The following is a 20,207-nucleotide window of genomic DNA, read 5'->3' on the forward strand; positions in this document are numbered from 1 at the left end:
GAAAAAAAGACAAACAAAAAACACAAGCGAGACGAAAAAGAAAACACAAAACGACAAAACAAAAAACACAAGCGAGACGAAAAAGAAAACACAAAACGACAAAAACAAAAACACAAGCGAGACGAAAAAGAAAACACAAAACGACAAAAACAAAAAACACAAGCGAGACGAAAAGAAAACACAAAACGACAAAAACAAAAAACACAAGCGAGACGAAAAAGAAAAAAAGACAAACAAAAAACACAAGCGAGACGAAAAAGAAAACACAAAACGACAAAAACAAAAACACAAGCGAGACGAAAAAGAAAACACAAAACGACAAAAACAAAAAACACAAGCGAGACGAAAAAGAAAAAAGACAAACAAAAAACACAAGCGAGACGAAAAGAAAACACAAAACGACAAAAACAAAAACACAAGCGAGACGAAAAAGAAAACACAAAACGACAAAAACAAAAAAACACAAGCGAGACGAAAAAGAAAACACAAAACGACAAAAACAAAAAACACAAGTGAGACGAAAAAGAAAAAAGACAAACAAAAAACACAAGCGAGACGAAAAAGAAAACACAAAACGACAAAAACAAAAAACACAAGCGAGACGAAAAAGAAAACAAAACGACAAAAACAAAAAACACAAGCGAGACGAAAAAGAAAACACAAAACGACAAAACAAAAAACACAAGCGAGACGAAAAAGAAAACACAAAACGACAAAAACAAAAACACAAGCGAGACGAAAAAGAAAACACAAAACGACAAAAACAAAAAACACAAGCGAGACGAAAAAGAAAAAAGACAAACAAAAAACACAAGCGAGACGAAAAAGAAAACACAAAACGACAAAAACAAAAAACACAAGCGAGACGAAAAAGAAAACACAAAACGACAAAAACAAAAAACACAAGCGAGACGAAAAAGAAAACACAAAATGACAAAAACAAAAAACACAAGCGAGACGAAAAAGAAAACAAAACGACAAAAACAAAAAACACAAGTGAGACGAAAAAGAAAAAACGACAAAAACAAAAAACACAAGCGAGACGAAAAAGAAAAACACAAAACGACAAAAACAAAAAACACAAGCGAGACGAAAAAGAAAACACAAAACGACAAAAACAAAAAACACAAGCGAGACGAAAAAGAAAAAAGACAAACAAAAACACAAGCGAGACGAAAAAGAAAACACAAAACGACAAAAACAAAAAACACAAGCGAGACGAAAAAGAAAACACAAAACGACAAAAACAAAAAACACAAGCGAGACGAAAAAGAAAACACAAAACGACAAAAACAAAAAACACAAGCGAGACGAAAAAGAAAACACAAAACGACAAAAACAAAAAACACAAGCGAGACGAAAAAGAAAAAAAGACAAACAAAAAACACAAGCGAGACGAAAAAGAAAACACAAAACGACAAAAACAAAAAACACAAGCGAGACGAAAAAGAAAACACAAAACGACAAAAACAAAAAACACAAGCGAGACGAAAAAGAAACACAAAACGACAAAAACAAAAAACACAAGGACAGAAACATGAGACGAACGACAAAAGTCAGACATAAAAACAACAAAAACGAGATAAAACATTACAAAAATGAGGCACAAAACCACAAAAGAACAGTGAACAATCTAGTATTTCACTTTAGCATAACACCAACTTGTCATGGTCTCAAAATGATTTTAAATTTATAGTTTTACTAATTTACAATCTGCAGTTAATGTCTTCTCTGTAATTTTTACACTTTGAGGGCCGGATTGGACCCTCTGGAGGACCACTTTTGGACCACGGGCCTCATGTTGGACACTCCTGGAATAGGAGTAACAGGAATAGTTGGGGGGTGAAATGGAGGCGGTGAAGGAGGAGTCGTTTCCTTTACTCTGCTTTCCCCGCCCTCTTTTCCCTCCTCCAATGGGCAGAGATCCAGGAAGAGGAAGTGTAGATCAGGAGGGGGTGTGGCCTGTTAGAGTCTCTTTAGGACCATGCAGACATCTCAGGTAAGTCTGGTGTCAGGTAGTGGCTGTGTACTTGTCTTTCCTTTTTTAGACAGCATTAGCAGTTAGCAAATGGTACTTACATCTTAGATGAAGTCTGCTTAGCTGAAATATTTTAGCAATTATCGGTTAGCATTAGCATGTAGCACTAACAAGTTTGGTGAGCTGGCTTGTGTAGTTTCTTTGTCAGTGGTAAGTTTGCTTTTGACATGGCAGGAGTCTTGCAGCTAGCACTAGCATTTAAAGTTAGCACTGGCAGGTTAGGAGAGGTTGTATGTATAGTTTCTTCATCATGTTTGTAGCAGTTGGCACGAGGTATTCAGCATCTCGCACTAGCTAACTGGTAGCATCTGGTCACTGCCTGGAGCTTCTCCTAAACGGGTCAGCTGAACGTGGCGGTGCTGGCTGGATTGTGTAGGAGCAGAGTGAACTGGCACTGGAGGGGTGAATCTGGGATGCCAGAGTTCATCCCAGTCTCCTGGAGGTGTTGTGGGACTAAACAGGAGAAACACCGCTGAAGGAGGTTTCCACCCGATGACCCCAGAGAAGTAAGAATCACTGCTCTCCGGTGGTCTAGTGATGGTCAGGGGTCCTAGGACCTTCTACCCAAATTGACTTGAACAAACCACAAGTTTTTAAACCAACTGGAATCATTGCACAACGAAGTATAAAGTTCAAAGATGCTGCAGTGTGGTGTAAAGAAAGCAGAGATGAAGTTAGCTCATCTGCTCTCTTTAGTTCAGCTCAGCAAACATACATGGTAAATGGTAAATGGTAAATGGACTTGCTCTTATATAGCGCTTTTCTACTCATCAGAGTACTCAAAGCGCTTTTACAACAATTGCTCCCATTCACCCAGACACACACACATTCACACACTAATGTGCAGGTTGCTAATCAACATGTGGGTTAAACGCTCACATGTCAGCAGGATATTACAGTTGATACACGTTTCCAGGAGTCTGATTTGGAAACTGAGTGAGTTTTAATAATGTGAGCGACTTTTGAAGGAAATAATTTCCCAAATGAGGAAGCATTTAAAGTGAAACCGAGCCAGACCCTAGCAGCGTATTCTGAGAAACGTCTTGGTGAAATGCTGAGGCGTCATCAGTAAAAACAAGCTTCTGGAAGGTTGTGTCATGTTTGTGAACTCCCAACCATAGAGGGAGGCAGTTAAACAGGAGAAGTCATGAAAAGAAACTGTAAAAAATGCACCTGGGTGCCTGTGAGCTGCAGAGGACGTGAGAGACGTTCTTCCAGCAGCCGTTGGTGAAAGGATTCACTCCTCCTCTGAACTTTCCTGTTACCTGAAGAAACACAGGAACGTATGGAGATGCATGTAGAATCCACAACCAGCGAGTCACAAAGGAAGAAAACAGTAGAAAGATGTCTGATTTCTATAAAATATAAACACATAATCTTCAGTTTCCTACCTGTTCATTGGTCGTTCTGCCTCTGGCCACAAGCACGATGTGGAAACCAGTAAGACCAGCAACAGGAATGAAGAACAGGCCAGCAACACACATTACAGCCAGACTGGGAGCACCACGGGTCAAGGAGCATCTCAGGACATCGTAGATTACAAAACAGCTCGAGCAGCGGTGTCAGACTCAATCTAGTTCAGGTTCTACTTTCAGCCCAGTCTGATCTCCAGTGGACCGGTTATACTGTATGATCAAAATGACTAAAGTCAGATAAAAAAAATAGAAAAAAAACAACAAAAACAAGACAAAATACTGCAAAAATGAGACACAAAACACCAAAACAGACAAACGACACGAAATAAAACAAAAAAAGAGACAAAAATTAGACAAACAAGTTACAAAGCAACAAAAAAATGGACAAACGAGATAAAACAAAACGACAAACGAGAAAAAACAATGACAAAAATGAGACACAAAACGGCACGCAAAACAACAAATAAAGCAAAACACAAAATGACAAAAATAAGGCAAAAACCACAAGCAAGACAACAAGGAAACAAATATGTTTTGCTTTATTCATTGTTTTGTGTGCCATTTTGTTTTGTTTTTTATCTCATTTTGTGTTGTCAATTTTTTTGTTGTATTGTGTCATTTTTGTAATGTCTTGTTTTTGTTGTTTTGTCTAATTTTTGTCGTTTGTCTCATGTTTTTATTGTTTTGTGTTTCCTCTTTGTCTCGCTTGTGGTTTTTGTGTTATTTTGTCATTTTGTATTTTGCTTGCTTCATTGTTTTGCGTGCCATTTTTGTCATTTATCCATTTTTTGTTACTTTCTAACTTGTTTGTCTAATTTTTTGTTTCGTTTTTGTTTTATTTTGTGTCGTTTGTCTCATTTTTGCAATATTTTGTCCTGTTTTTGTCTTTTTTTTCATCTGACTCTTGTCGTTTTGATCGTACAGTAAAACTGGTCCACTGGAGATCAAACTGGGCTGAATGTGGAACCTGGACTAGAATGAGTTGGACACCCCTGATGTAGAAGATCCTCGGTTTGTGTCCCGGCCTTCCTGGATCTTTCTGCATGGAGTCTCCATGTTCTCCTGTACATGTGTGGCTTTTCTTCAGGTTCTCCAGCTTCCTCCCACAGTCCACAAACATGCTGAGGTTAACTGGTGATTCTAAACTGTCTGTAGGTGTGAATGTGAGTGTGATTGTTTGTCTCTATGTGTAGCCCTGTGACAGACTGTTCTCTGTCCAGGTGAACCTGTGATAGACTGTATATCATTGATTCTGAACCTTCACCCTCAGTCAGATGGGATAGAATCCAGCCCCCCTAATGAGGACTAAGCGGTGAATAGATCATGGACGGATGGACGCTGAACACATTAAAGGATACGTGACGATGGCGTGCAGGCGGTCGATGTTCTGCCGGTGATAGAGGATGAAGAGCAGGCCGAAACCAAACACGGCCATGATGTGAGCCGTTAGCGACAGCAGGAAGAGGAAGAAGTAACGGTAGTTTCTCCTGCCGATGCAGTTGTTCACCCACGGACAGTGGTGGTCGAAGTCCTTCAGAATGAGATCATGGTTCAGACAACATTTAAAGGCATGTCTTACCATTCCAAATAAATACATTTACTGAGAAGGATTCTAGCATCCTTTATTTATTGAAACAGAACCAACGATTACAGGTACATCAAGTTTCTGAACAGTCAAAACTGACACTCTGTCCACAAGTAGCCTTTAACCCTCCTGTTGTTACCAAAAAATACTGTTTCTTTGTCTGAAAAAAATCCAAAAATTCAGCAAAAAAATTCCCCAAATGTCTCAACATTTGCAAAAAAAAATCAGGAAGAAAATTCCAATAATTCCTCAAAGTTTCCCTTAAAAGTTTTTTTTTTTTAAATCTAAAAGAAAAATCCCCCAAACATGGCAAGAAATTCTTGGAAATATTTTCAAAAAATGAGTAAAAATCTTCCATAAAATCCTAAAAATATCTAAAGTGATTCCATATATATATATATATATATATATATATATACATATATATCAGTAAAACTTTCAATATTTTCTTGAACATAAAAATCAACCAAAATTAAACAAAATTCGCTGGATTTTGGTTGATTTTTTTGTGAATGTTCTTAAAGAAACATTTTTTTCAACATTTCTTTTTTCCCCACCAAAAAATTTTCAAAAATTTCCCAAAACCATTGAAAATGTGGACATCAGAAGTTTCAGTGTAAAAATATATTCTATTTTCCACATTTTCAAACTTTAAAACGAGTCGATTTGACACGCGGTACGACACGAGGGTTAAAGGAAAGTATTTCTTTGACTTAGTTCCGTGTTCCGTGTTGGAACATGCACGCACCTCGACACAGTTGTCGCACACGGAGCAGTGGGAGCACCGCGGCGGCCGGTAGAAGCGGCAGGTCGAACACCATTTCATCCTGACCTGGATCCCTCTGATCTCCACCGTCTTGTAAAGAGGAGCGCGGAAGTCGTCCTCTTTGTCCTCGTCCTCCTCGGCTGCACAGAAAACACACATGACCCTCGTATGCACCAACATCTTGTGTAAACACGCGTAGATCACGTGTTCTTCACCTTTAACTAGCCGTTAACTCACCTCTGGGGAAGATCCCAGGGTCCATGAACGTGGCCATGCAGAAGTTAGCCAGAACAAACAGGAAGATGACTCCATTGTAGATGGGCACAGCTACAGAGAAACGCTCCGACAGCCACGGACACCTGAAACAAAACCAGATTCTGTCACATTAACAACCCATAAAACTGTTTAGTTTTCACTAAAGTGAGACTCGTTGACTTATTTACAGAGACGTCAAACTAAAAGCGGAATCCAGGGTCGACCCGTTTAAAGGATGAGGCTTTAATAAATCACCTCTAACCCTGAACAACCATTATTAGACCTATGGAACCAAAAGAAACAGCATTTAATCAGTCAGTCTGGACCAGGGGTGTCAAACATGCGGCCCGCGGGACAAAACTGGCCCACAAGAGGGTCCAATCCGGCCCACAGGACGACTCTACAAAGAGGACATTAACTGCAATTTATGCAAAATCATTTCTAGACCATGGCAAGTTGTTTTGATTGAAAGTAAAACACGAGATTGTTCATTGTAATATTTTGTCTGTTTTTGTATGACTTGTCGTTTATCTCATGTTTTTGTCATTTTGTTTCTCGTTTTTGTCGCTGTGCGTTTCCCTTTTACGCTCACTTGTGTTTTTTGTTATATTTTTGTCATTTCGCACTTTTATCAATTTTGTCTCGTTTGTGTCACTTGTGTAACTTTTTGTCTGTTTGTGTCGTTGGTCCATTTTTTGTCGCCTTTTATCTTTTTTTGTCTAATTTTATTGTCCCTTTGTTTTGTTTCGTGTTGTTCAGCAAATTTTTTGTAATTTTGTTTTTCACTTTCGTCATTTTGCGTCTCATGTTTGATTTTTTTTTTTTTTCCAGTCGTTATTGGTTAATTGTTATCAGGCTTTGTATTAATCCACCGCTGAGGAAATGTGGCTGACGGCAGGGACACACACATTCAGAGACTCTTGGAGGAGAAGTGAAAGACTGGATGATGAGCTTTTGTCAGGGTGACAGATGTTGGCCTATTTTCTCCTCACTAATCTGACTGCCCACCGCCCTGACCACTCAGACACACAGATTAGATTGTCTCACAAATTCAAGGCAACGGGCCGGCCGGCACACGTGCACGTCCATCAGATGTTCCCACATTTTAGCTACATCCATGTTCTCGCACAGACACTCCCAGTCTACGTTCATTTCTTCTCACACTCCTATTCTGACACAATCCAAGGTTCAGCACCGTTTACAGGTCGTTATTAAATTATCTGCTTCAATATTCAGACTATAAAGACAAGAGAATCTCTTCGAACTGTCCTGACTAAAGGAGTCCAACTCATCTTAGTCCAGGTTCCACATTTAGTCCAATCTGATCTGGAGTGGGCCGGACCAGTAAAACCAGTAAAACCACAGCATAATAACCTATAAATAACCACAACTCCTAATGGTTCCTTTGTTTTAGTGCAAAAATGTACATTCTGAAAAGGTTTACATTTAAATAACTATCTTTTTACAAAACAAACAAAAACAACAAAATATTGCAAAAATGAGACAAAACGACAAAAGCGAGAAACAAAATGACAAAAGCGATAAACGAAACGACAAAAAAATAAACACAACCGAGACAAAAAAGAAAAACAAACTGAGAAACGACAAAAACGAGAGAAACGACAAGTCAGACAAAAAATAGAAACAAAAACGACAATACTACAAAAATGACAAAATGAAAAAGCGAAAAAATGACAAAAAGTTAGATAAACGACACAAAAAAATTTGACAAAAGTTAGAATGTGAACGAAAAAAATGGACAAATGACACGACAAAAAGTTACAAGAAGGACACAAACGAGACAAAAAAATTACAAAAGCGAGAAACGAAACAGCAAAAAATACACAAAAAACACAAGTGAGACAAAAAGGGAACACAAAGTGAAAAGAACGAGACAAAATGACGAGAAACAACCAACAAAACAAGTCAGACAAAAAAAATAGAAACAAAAACAAGACAAAACATCACAAAAATGAGACAAAATGGAAAAAGCGAGAAAAATGACAAAAAATTAAATAAACGACACGAAACAAAACAAAAAATTGACAAAAAAAATCAGACAAAAAGTTACAAAGTGAACGAAAAATGGACAAACGACACAAATGAGACAAAAAATGACAAAAAGCAAGAAACGAAATGACAAAAAACACAAGCGAGTCAAAAAGGAAACAAAACAACAAAAACAAGAGACAAGCAACAGAAGTCAGCCAAAAAAAAACTACAAAAACAACACAAAATATTACAAAAATGAGACACAAATTGACAAAGATCTAAAAAGTGATTAAGATTCATATTTGCACGCTTGACTTCTAACCTGCATTTACTTAATTCTCTGTTAAACCCATTAAGACCCAAACAGCTGATCTGGTGTCGGTTTTATCGGTCTTTTTAAGGCAGAGGAAACCATCCTGAATAGTAAAGTTGTGGTCTGTAGGAGCAAAACAATCAGCTGAAAGAAGATGACACACTAAAATTTTGTGTTTCTTTTTGTCTCACTTGTGGTTTTGTCTTATTTTTGTCATTTTGTGTTTTGCTTTATTCGTTGTTTTGCATGCTGTTGTGTTTTTGTCATATATCCATTTTTTTGTTTCGTAACATCTAAATTTTCGTCTTATTTTGTTTCGTGTCTGTCACATTTGTCATCTTGTGTCTCAGGTTCGTAATATTTGGTCTTATGTTTGTCGTCTTTTTTGTCTGACTTTCTTCTCGTTTTTGTCATTTGTTTCTCGTTTTTGTCGTTCTGTTTCTTTTTTACACTCACTTGTGTTTTTTGTTATATTTTTGTCATTTTGTTTTGCTAAATTCGTTGTTTTGCATTCCGTTTTGTGTGTCTTGTCTCATTTTTGTTGTTTATTTTTTGTTGCTTTGTAACTTTTGTTGAATTTCATGTCTTTTTTGTTTACTTTCGTGTCGTTTGTAGGGCTGGCCCAAATAGTGGTTTCTGGCCTCCGAATATTCGGGCCCTATTAAAGACGAATATCCGGATATTCGTTCCGCCCCGTAACGTCATTCGGGTGGTGGTAAGAAACATGAACGGAGGAGCCGAAATGAGCCGAAGAACACGGCGGGATGAGCTGAAATGGGCCGAAGGCGCAGGGAAGAGAAGAGCTCCGCATATTTTCGTCTGGGGGGAGGAGGGGGTGATCACATGGACATATGTGTATATGTTATAGACATATGTGTATATGTTTATGTGATCACAGGACGAGATGAGCCGATGTGGGAAGAAGGCGGAGCGAAGACAGTAACGCTGCATATTCTTTCCGCCCAGTGACGTCCAACGGCGAGGGGGGGGGGGGATGCGCGCGCCAATATTCGGATACCAAATTAATATCCGGATAGTGCCGTAGCGAACGAATATTCGGATATTCGGGTCCAGCCCTAGTCGTTTGTCTAATTTTTTTGTCATTTTGTGTCTCGTTTCTGTAATATTTTGTCTTGTTTTTGTTGTTTTTTTCTGACTTTTGTTTGGATTTTGTCATTTTGTTTCTTGTTTTTGCTGTTTTGTTTCCTTTTTCTCACTTGCGTTTTACTTTATTCGTTATTTTGCATGCCATTTTGTGTCTTCTTGTCTCTTTTTTGTTGCTTTGTAAATTGTCTAACTTTTTGTGTGTTTTATTTTGTGTTGTCTCATTTTTTGACAGTCTGTGTCTCATTTTCCCCATATTTTGTCTTGTTTTTGTGTATTTTTTATCTGACTTTTGACATATTGATCATATAGTAAAACTGGTCCGGTCCACTTCAGATCAAACTGGGCTGAATCTGGAACCTGAACTAAATGACTTTTGACACCCCTGATTTAAACAGATAAGACAAACAACAGAGTCCTGCTCTCCATTACAAATAAAACACGTCACAATCAAAGATGCATTTCCTCACGGCTTATAATCGTCGCTGTGACTTACGTGAAGCAGAAGAAGAGCGTGGTGGACCCGACGAGGAAGAAGGTGGCTGCAGACACCGGGACGTAGCGGGACGGTCGTAAGGGTCGGCTGGGCGGGACCACGGCGTGAGGCAGGGGTGACAAGGACGGACCCCGACCTCCACTCTTACTGCTACCGCCTGTCATCACGTCCTCGAAACGCTACACCAAAGATGGGGGGCGATCCACAGATAAATGCTCCTCTAGGTGGACTGATAGTGAGGGAGTATAAATGGCAGACTGGCTAAAAAGGAAACCCAGGGAAAGAAGAGCTACGAAAGAGACGGTGAAACAGTCGCAGAGGGTTTCATCTCTGAGATGGCAAAGAGGGAAACGCTGGGCTTAGATGAGAGGAGGAGCGAACGGTCGGTTTCTCTCTGCTGTAAAAGCCTCGTTTCTTCAGTTGGGAAGACCGACTGAACAAGACGGCTCCTGATTGTGAAGACAAACGTGTTCGAGCGACTGTTACCGCTTGTTCCACTCCGTTCACCAACACAGCCAGTTAATGACAGGCTGACAGAAAGTGATCACTTCTACAATCAGTCTAAAAGGAGTAAACTAGCCTGCTGTGGAACAAGGTGAACCAATCCAAGAACACAACAGTGGGCCCTTTTTGGTTAAAACACAACAATCTTCTTTAGTGTTTTGGTGTGACAACTGAGAGGAACGTTCTGCTAAACTGCCTCTCAGACGTGAACTATTTTAGTCCGATGGTTAGATTTTATGGTACGAGAGCAGGCAGAGGTAGGACTGTTTTGGTATGAAATGGACATAGTAAAACAATGAAAGAAAGAGGGGGGGGAAAAAAAGAGGAAAGCTTGAAAGAAAAAAGGCCTGAGAAGATAATATGTTTTCTGTTTCCTTCTTCGGTGGTTTTGCTCGGCTTAGTGCAGGTCTGGTAGCAAAGTCTGCATCAACACAAAGTTCATTCCAACAGAAGGTTTTCAGCACTCGTAGCGTAGCAGGCTGAAATAAAGTCTTGCAAATTAAAAACGTTTACCCCTTGCTCGCTGTTGGAGGAGGAGACGCCGTTTTTCAGTTCAGGGCTGGTATTAGAAGCAGCAGTCTGTAAGCGGGCCAGTGGAGCAGCCTGGTTTTCTTGTGTCGGGGCATCCCTAAACCCAGCTGGTGGCAGATCTAAACCACCTCACCTGCCAGCAACACCGTGGACATGATAAGAAGACAAAAAGCAGGCGGTGATTGTGTCTAGATGATAATCCAGTGGACTATCCATTAGTATCCATGTACATGAAGTCGTAGAGGAACAGCTAGATCTACTGCACTGCGCTGGAGCCCTGAGGGTTCGGTGTGACCAGATGCTGATTACTTCCTAGTGGTAGTGCTGGTTCTTTCCTTTTTGCAGTCTTCTCCAGGGACTTCCCTCTGACTTCCTTTCCCAGCAGAGAGCACTCAGGCTTGGATAACACCCTCCCACAACAACACACTCTCCAGATAACGTCCCAAAAAGAGCCTCAACAAAAAAGCAAAAAGCTTTCGTATGTGGAAAACGAAGATCCCAAAAGCCAGTTGTATCTTGAGGTTTTCAGGTTTGAAGTGCCAATTCTCTAACCTCAAAACAGGATGGAAGAACATTTCCCATTCCTCCTGGCCTCCTCGCTCATAGATCATAAGTGAGATGTGAATCAAATAGCAGAACTCTACAGGTCGTCCTCAGTCACAAAAAAAGTGAATCCAGTCCGATAGTTGGTCAAGACGCTGCACCTGCAGTAAAAATGAGAAGAACAAAGGGTTGTATGAAGATCAGAAACTCCAGTAGACAAAAATACATTTTTTTGGTTCTTTGTTTGTCCACTGAACAATAAGACATGGCAAACGGACAGCTAAAGCGCCAACCTATCTGCACTTGATCATCCTAATACAGAGCCCAAACAGTCACCGGTCAGAATTCAAGAGGGTACGCAGCATCTTTAGCGTGTTCTTGTCATCGGTACAACCAAATAATTGGAGTACAAACGTTTTAGGATGTTTGCACAGCCGACATGGGACCTCTGGACGAAGTCAGGAACTAGTACATATCATGAGATTAGTTGTGGTGGTTCCACAGTTACTGCAATTTTTGGATCAGGCAAGGATATCCAGTTGTAGCCATCTTTCATCGGTAATGAAACTATTCATTTGCTATTATTTTTTGGGGTACAGTATGTCTCTAAGCATTACTGTTAGCTTAGGTGAAGATAAAGCAGCCACACTGGAAAGGCTGACATCACTCAACATTTGCTGCAGATACAGCCGTGAACAAAAGTTTACATACGCTTCTGAAGCCCATGTATATCGTGGAAGTCTTGAGGTTCCAGTGACTCCGACAACTCCTATTTTCTATGATGGAATGACTAAAACACAGACATCTTTACTACAGGTCACCTGGAAATATGACAAACATACACTGCCTGTCTTTAGCTTGGACACACCTTCTCATTGAAGGGTTCTTTATCTTCACGATTATTTCCGTTGTAGATCCTTACTCAAGGCATCAGAACTATGAATGAACACATCTGGAATTATGTAGGAAACAGAAAAGTGTGAAATGAGTCAGAACATGTTGTATATTTTAGATTTGCTGCTTTGATTCCTGCTTTAAAAACTCTTGGCGTTCTCTGGATGAGCTTCATGAGGCAGAACCTGAAATGGTTCTCCAACAGTCTTGAAGGAGTTCCAGAGATGATGAGCACTTGTTGGTCCTTCTACCTTCACTCTGTGGTCCATCTCATCCTAAACCATCTGCATTGGGTTTAGGTCAGGTGACTGTGGAGGCCAGGTCATCTCCATCATCTCCTTCTTGGTCAGATAGTCCTTCACAGCCTGGAGGTGTGTTTGGGGTCATTGTCCTGTTGGAGAATAAATGATGGTCCAACTAACCTAAAACCTGATGGGATGTCATGTGGCTGTAGGATGCTGTGGTAGCCATGCTGGTTCAGGGTTCCTTCAGTTTGGAATAAATCCCCAACAGAGACCATCATACCTCCTCCTCCATGCTTCACGGTGGGAACCATCCATGTAGAGACCATCACACCTCCTCCTCCATGCTTCATGGTGGAACCATGCATGTAGAGACCATCACACCACCTCCTTCATGATGCATGGTGAGAACCATGCATGTAGAGACCATCACACCTCCTCCTCCATGCTTCATGGTGGAACCATTCATGTAGAGACCATCACACCACCTCCTTCATGATGCATGGTGAGAACCATGCATGTAGAGACCATCACACCTCCTCCTCCATGCTTCATGGTGGAACCATGCATGTAGAGACCATCACACCACCTCCTTCATGATGCATGGTGAGAACCATGCATGTAGAGACCATCACACCTCCTCCTCCATGCTTCACGGTGGGAACCATGCATGTAGAGACCATCACACCTCCTCCTCCATGCTTCACAGTGGGAACCATGCATGTAGAGACCATCACACCTCCTCCTCCATGCTTCACAGTGGGAACCATGCATGTAGAGACCATCACATCTATTTCTCCATGCTTCACGGTGGGAACCATCCATGTAGAGATCATCCCTTCATCTTCTCTGGTCTCACAAAGACACGGTGGATGGAACCAAAGATCCATTTGGACTCATCAGACCAAAGCCCAGATCTCCACTGGTCTAATGTCCATTCCTGGTTTTTCTGGGTCCAAACTAATCTCTTCTGCTTGTTGCTTTTCCTTAGTAGTGGTTTCTGAGCAGCTATTGGACCACAAAGACCTGATTGGTCAGTCTCCTCTGAACAGGTGATGTAGAGATGTGTCTGCTACTAGAACTCTGTGTGGCATTTATCTGGACTCTAATCTGAGCTGCTGTAACTTTCCATTTCTGAGGCTGAAGACTCAGATGAACTTCTCCTCAGAAGCAGAGGAGACTCTTGGTCTTCCTTTCCTGCATGGTCCTCACGGAGCCAGTTTGGTCGTAGAGCTGGATGGTTTTTATGACTGCACTTTGACACACATTCAAAGTTCTTGCAGTTTTCCAGACTGACTGATCTTCAGTTCTTAAAGTAATGATGGACTGTTGTTTCTCTTAGCTGATTGGTTCTTGCCATAATATGGATTCTAACAGTTGTCAAATAGGGCTGTCAACTGTGGACCAACCTGACTTCTGCACAACACAACTGATGGTCCCAACCCCATTAAGAAGGAAGAAATTCCACAAATGAACCTTGACAAGGAACACCTGTGAAGTGAAACCATTTCAGGTTCTACCTCATGAAGCTCATCCAGAGAAAGCCAAGGGTTTGCAAAGCAGCAATCAAAGCAAAGAATCTAAAATATAAAACATGTTTAGAGTTATTTCACAATTGTTTGTTTCCTACATAATTCCATATTTCTTGCTTCATAGTTTTGATGTATTCAGTCTTTATCTACAATGTAGAAAGTAGTAAAACTTAAGAAAAAAACAATAAGAACAGCACATACAGCAATGTTCATATTTGGTTAAAGTCTAAATGAGTCATGTATTTATCACCTCTGATGTGTATTTGCGGTCACTGTCCTGTTGTAACACCCAACTGCATCCAAAACTCAACCTTCAGGTTTTTCTGATGAATGTGGAGATAATCCTCCTTCATTATTCCATTTACTTTAAGTAAAGCTCCAGTTAACTAACCCACTGGCACCAAATCGGCCTCAGAGCATGATACCACCGCCACCATGTTTAAAGGCAGGTTTAGTCTTGTTGGGGTTAAAGGCCCACCTTCTCTCCTCCCAACATGTTTCTGGTCACTGTGGCCAAATAGCAGATTTTTTTGTTCCATTTGACCACAGAACTTTCCTCCATAGTTTTATGTAATAGACCACTTTCCTTACCAGATTCTGAAGGTTTTGTCTTTCAGTCATTAACTGTACTTGCATGTTATCACTCTTGGAGTAACCAAACACTACCACTATTCTTATCTTCTACAATTCTGGCAACATAAAAAATCTATTTTTGTAATCGTGTTCATTAACATTTAAAATTCAAATTTCAAGTAATACATCACCTACAGACTAATGTTGGCACTGAACTCTAGCTCTACAAAGTAACACTGGCTGACCAACACAAACCGCATTACCTGAACAATGCAAAACTTCCACAGCCCCATTCAAGCACTTTAATAATCAATACAGTGATTTGCATTGATTATTACAGTCAAAATGATTGAAGTCTCTCTTATTATTTAATTACGGTCTTGGGTTGAGGACCAAACAACAGAACTGTGGATGTGTTCTTGGACTTTTAAAAAAAAAAAAAGATCCACACTCCTGTGATTCCAAACTGTATTGTAAATTGTGTGTAATCTTGTTTACACACCCATTAACCAGTGACACTACTCAGTAAGTCACACTTATATTCATTCAGGATTTTCATACAAGATAAAGATCAAGATGTCTTAAAAAAAATAAGCTGCATACTCTTATACATCTCTCCTTTTGTGTGTAATTCACGAACAGCCTACACCATGACCAGTTATTTTGACTGCGTTTCATGTTTTCTTCATGTTTTGTGACCAGAAGACAGTAGTCAGAGGTTTGGCAGACACTTAAGTGGAACTACAGCGCCCCCATCTGTTTGTACTAAACTGAGAATATTAAATTGAATGGTAACACAAAGACTCACAAATGAATCACGAGCTTAAAATAGATAGCCACACCAAGTCCTGGACATGTTTTTATTAAGTCTGAATTACAGGATACTGACCTACCAAACCAGTTATACAGTAAAGGGCAGTTTACTCAACAACGTGGACAGAAAACTTACCTGCCCACATTACAACTGTCCATGGAGTGAGATTACTGATTCTTAATTTTAGGAGACTGTTTTCTTTCTTTGTGTAATCCCTAACAGCAGTGTCATACTTTCCACATCTTTGCTCATGTCTGACTGACAAAAATTCAGTCATCTTTCTAAGCTCCCAAGTTTCCGCACAGCGCCCTAACAGTCAGTAAGCAGCCCACACAGTTACTACATGACCAGGGCGGCTTAGCAGTAGTGGGCATGCATGGAATACGTTATGGACAATCTACTGCCTGTATTTGCGGGACGGAGTCCTCCAAGCTGACTAGAAAGTAATGTCAGTCACTCCAAGAATTTGCAATTTTGCAATCACAACACTAAACACAAATTCAACCAATCTCCATGAATTCTACACGACCTCGCAATTTTGTCCATTTACTGCAACTTTTCCGCTATTTTGTCCCGCCTCTCGTGACTTCCACCAATCATAGCAGTCCAAACATAATGCACATACGTCACTGAATTCACTTCCTTGTGTCTGGTTTGAAGATGCAGACATGTCCCATTGCAATGTCTCATTTATCAACAAAAATTACTGCTAAAGACCATGAAAAACAGTTATCTGATGTTCTTCAGTAAAGCTGAGCTAAACTGTTTTACACCTGTGAAATGTTGGGGTGGAATACAAATGAAAATCACGGATACATTTCGGCCTATGGATGTGATGAGGGCCGGACTCTGATCACATACAGAAAGTTTCAGGCAGAATGGAGCATGTACAGGCCAGATATGCAGCATGTCCTGTCCATCCACTAGGTGGCGCTATCACTGTGAGTGTATATTGGTCTATGGGTTATCAGGGCTGGATGCTAATCACACACAAAGTTTGAAGCAGATCAGAGCATGTCCAGGCTAGTTATACATAGGGCTGGACCCGAATATCCCGAATATCCAAATATTCGTTCGCTACGGCACTATCCGGATATTAATTTTGGTATCCGAATATTCGCTACCCCCACCCACCTCCTGCCGCCGTCGGACATCAATATGCAGCGTTACTGTCTTCCCTCCGCCTTCGGCCCACATCGGCTCATCTCCTCGTGTGATCACATAAACATATACACATATGTCTATGTGATCACCCCCTCCTCCCCCCAGACGAAAATATTCGGAGCTCGTCTCTTCCGTCAGCCTTCGGCCCATTTCGGCTCATCCCGCCGTGTTCTTCGGCTCATTTCGGCTCCTGCATTCGTGTTTGTAAACACCACCCGAATGGTCGGGTGGCTGCCGACTCTGAAATCACGCTTCACTTTGTTACATAAACAGAAGATGCTGAAGACCGGTGTTTGGGAATTCTTCAGTTTAACTAAAGACTACAAGAGGGCAAAATGTGGACCCGGGAGACCAGACGAACGGATCCGAATATTCGGGCCGTCTCCGCCGTCGCCGCGCCCCCCCCCCCCCCCGGTCGGACGATACGGGGCGGAACGAATATCCGGATATTCGTCTTTAATAGGGCCCGAATATTCGGAGGCCAGAAACCACTATTTCGGGCCAGCCCTAGTTATACATCACTTCCTGCATCATGGTGACACAAGAAGGGGTGATATGACACATTGTGTGTCAAATACGACACATAGTTCAAAATGGCCGACTTCCTGTTGGTTTTTGGGTATGGTTGTCGATTACATTTGTGTGCATCTTGATAAGTTACACATGTGTATCAAATTTCATAACAACAAGACGACATGGTCATCAATATCCCCCGCCACATGTGATGTCTATGAGTCTATATCCAAAATAGTGATCAAGGGCCATAACTCTGTTAAATATTATCGCACAGGTCTCATTTTCGAACTTGGTCAAGGTGTCCATGGTGTGAAGCTACACAATAAATTTCGTGATCCTAGCTGTAATAGTTTCCGAGAAAAGCTGTCCCCTTCATCTGGGACGGACGCCAAATCTATATCCCCCTTTTCCACTTCGTGGAGGCGGGGGATAATAAGTGATACGTACTGGTCATAGAAAATGTTTGAAGTTTCCCTAAAATATCAAATTTTTCGCCGGTCCTTATGTGTCTGCGGAGTTTCACGAGTTTAAGTGTTTTTAGGGTACCAAATTTGAGTTTCAAAGAACGGAAAAAATCATCATAATAATAATAATAATAATAATAATAAACCCATGGGTTTCAATAGGGTCATCTTTGGTGCTCGGACCCTAATAATATGAAACATCAGGTCCAACGTTAAGGTTTGTAACACCTGGTACCTCCAAAACTGTGCATCTCTGTACAGTAGAGTATAAACCCACTCTGACATGCTGTATAAAGCCAGGATTCACAGCCCAACACGTTCAAAAATGGTTGACCTTATTACGTTTCTATACATTGGTGGGTTTATCTGCATTTCTTGAAGGAACACACAGAAATGAGATCCATCCTCCGGTTCATTCTGTGCTTTTTACACCATGATGCAGAATCCTAGAAGGCAGAAGATCCCTCAGTACCTCTCAGGAAGCCCACACCATCGGCAGCACCTCCTAACATGAATCCTGGGTGTGTTTGGCAGCTGCAGTGCATCGTTCATGCACGAAAGCAGCAAAACGATCACACTTTAGCCACAACTTCACCACTCGATCATGGGTGTCTCTCCAGTGCTCCATTATCACCTCAATTTAATTCTGTAGCGTCCATGAATGGTCTACATTAAACAGAGCATGGTGGACGGACACGCAAACCCTGATTCACACCGACTCAAACGGCCCTGCAGGCTCTCTTCAGACAACTCCAACCAAACGTACATGTCCTCTTCTCAGCTCGGTTCTAGAATACGGTCCTAAAATCGGTTTATAATCTTGCGGGGGCTTCCGGTGCTTTGAAGGAAATAACGGTTCCCAGTCAAATTTGGGGAATGTGTCGGTAATAATGCCGTGTTCAGCCCATAGCTGTGGATAGCTGTGATTCTCGAGCAGGGGTGTGGACGCAGAATGTTAATTAGGACGATAAAAACACCAGGACCCAGGGCTGAGGAGCAGCATGAGGATGGATTTATATTTCAATGTTAGCTTCTGTCAGCAGAGAATTCATTACGGTGAAATAGAAATAAAATGGAGACGTACCGAGCATGCTGACACGACAGTAACGGAATATAAAGAACATGTATGACATCCACACACACATGAGCGGTGCTTGGTAAGGCTCTGTGTACATTTATATCCGTTACAGATTCCTCTTTTAACATTTACATCAGCTAGCAGTGAGCGAAGCGTGGCTAACGGCAGGCTAACAGTTCACCTCACCTGCTTCAACAATGGCCCGGTGAATGGGATATCTCAGCCTCAGTCACGTTATTTCCTCCTGGGAGACAAGTCCTTTCATCCACTATTATCCCCATATCCACGTCCACTAGCCTCAGTGGCTGGCTGTCCCACTACCAGGCTGTTTTACAGAGACACGGTTAGCTAGCGACCAGCCACCGATAAGACTGACGATATTTAACCACAGGTAGCTAACGGTGCTAGCCGCTTCTACAAGCTTCCGGGCTTTCTAACTTATTTCCAACAGCCGCAATCTGGGAATATAGCCAAATAAATACAATATCATTAGAAGTATGTGCTCCTCTCACACAACAGTAAAATTGGTAGGTGAAACATTCCCAGAGGCCGACATATTTTTCACAAAATTCTGAAGCCAGAGTCCAACAGCGGAATTATTGCAATGAAAGTAACTCTCACTGGATGACGTGAGTGTCAATCAAGCCGCGAGCCTATCCCATTGCGTCTGCAGCCGTGAGCCCGCCCACTGCCTTGATTACAGCGGACGTCATGATTGCTCGAAATCGTGGTTAAATTGATTCCCCAGTCCAGAGCTGCAGCAGATCATTTAGGAGGGTCAGTATGTAACTGAGGGACTTCTGAAGTCCATAATAATAATGATAATACATTTATTTATAAAGCGTATTTAGTCCAAATGCTGAACATTGAGATAAAAATAATAAAAACATCAGAAATACATACATACTGATAAAGGACATCAGTAAAACAAACTATTTAAGACTCATGTGTAGCAGTAAACTAATAGGTCTTCAGCTTTGTTTTGAATACACCAATGGAAGACTCCTGCCTGATTTCAACAGGTAGATTACCACAAGATATATCTTCCATACATTTTTATTAATTGTAAAAAAAAATAATAATGTTTTTATGTTCATTATGATCATGTCTTCACACATTCCATAATCATTTATTAGGGAAACAATCACTTATTAATAAAAAAAAATGACTGGATATCATTAAAATGTCAACTATGTTACAAAAAGTCCCACAATTATATATTGACCTGTCCAGAATTACTAGAAAATGATCCATATTCACAGAAAATTAGTCCAGAATGACATGGAATTCATGATAAATGACTCAAAAATTATCCCAAAGACACAAAAATGATCCAAAAATGATGACAAAAGATCCAAGTTGACATAAAACTTGTTTAAAATGACAAG

The 20,207-nt window shown here is 40.8% G+C and overlaps 1 protein-coding gene across 2 annotated transcripts in view; it reads right to left on the minus strand.

Moving 5' to 3' along the window:
* Positions 1-19,439, minus strand: part of LOC110970969 (palmitoyltransferase ZDHHC5-A-like) — a 37,976-nt gene extending 18,537 nt beyond the window's left edge. The window contains exons 1-7 of one of the 2 annotated variants that reach the window (XR_007940825.1): positions 19,006-19,439; positions 9,965-11,703; positions 6,042-6,163; positions 5,787-5,944; positions 4,812-4,984; positions 3,430-3,532; positions 3,212-3,303 (exon numbers count right to left, since the gene is read on the minus strand). Coding sequence is in view for 1 of the 2 variants with exons in the window: in XM_051945426.1 (XP_051801386.1) it covers positions 3,212-3,303; positions 3,430-3,532; positions 4,812-4,984; positions 5,787-5,944; positions 6,042-6,163; positions 9,965-10,128 (812 nt within the window). In the remaining variant the exon portion in view is untranslated. The remainder of the gene's footprint in view (positions 1-3,211; positions 3,304-3,429; positions 3,533-4,811; positions 4,985-5,786; positions 5,945-6,041; positions 6,164-9,964; positions 11,704-19,005) is intronic. The other variant, XM_051945426.1, reaches the window with a different exon arrangement.
* Positions 19,440-20,207: the final 768 nt, after the last annotated feature.

Source organism: Acanthochromis polyacanthus, chromosome 3, assembly GCF_021347895.1.
Source record: "Acanthochromis polyacanthus isolate Apoly-LR-REF ecotype Palm Island chromosome 3, KAUST_Apoly_ChrSc, whole genome shotgun sequence".
Taxonomy (NCBI): Eukaryota; Metazoa; Chordata; class Actinopteri; family Pomacentridae; genus Acanthochromis; species Acanthochromis polyacanthus.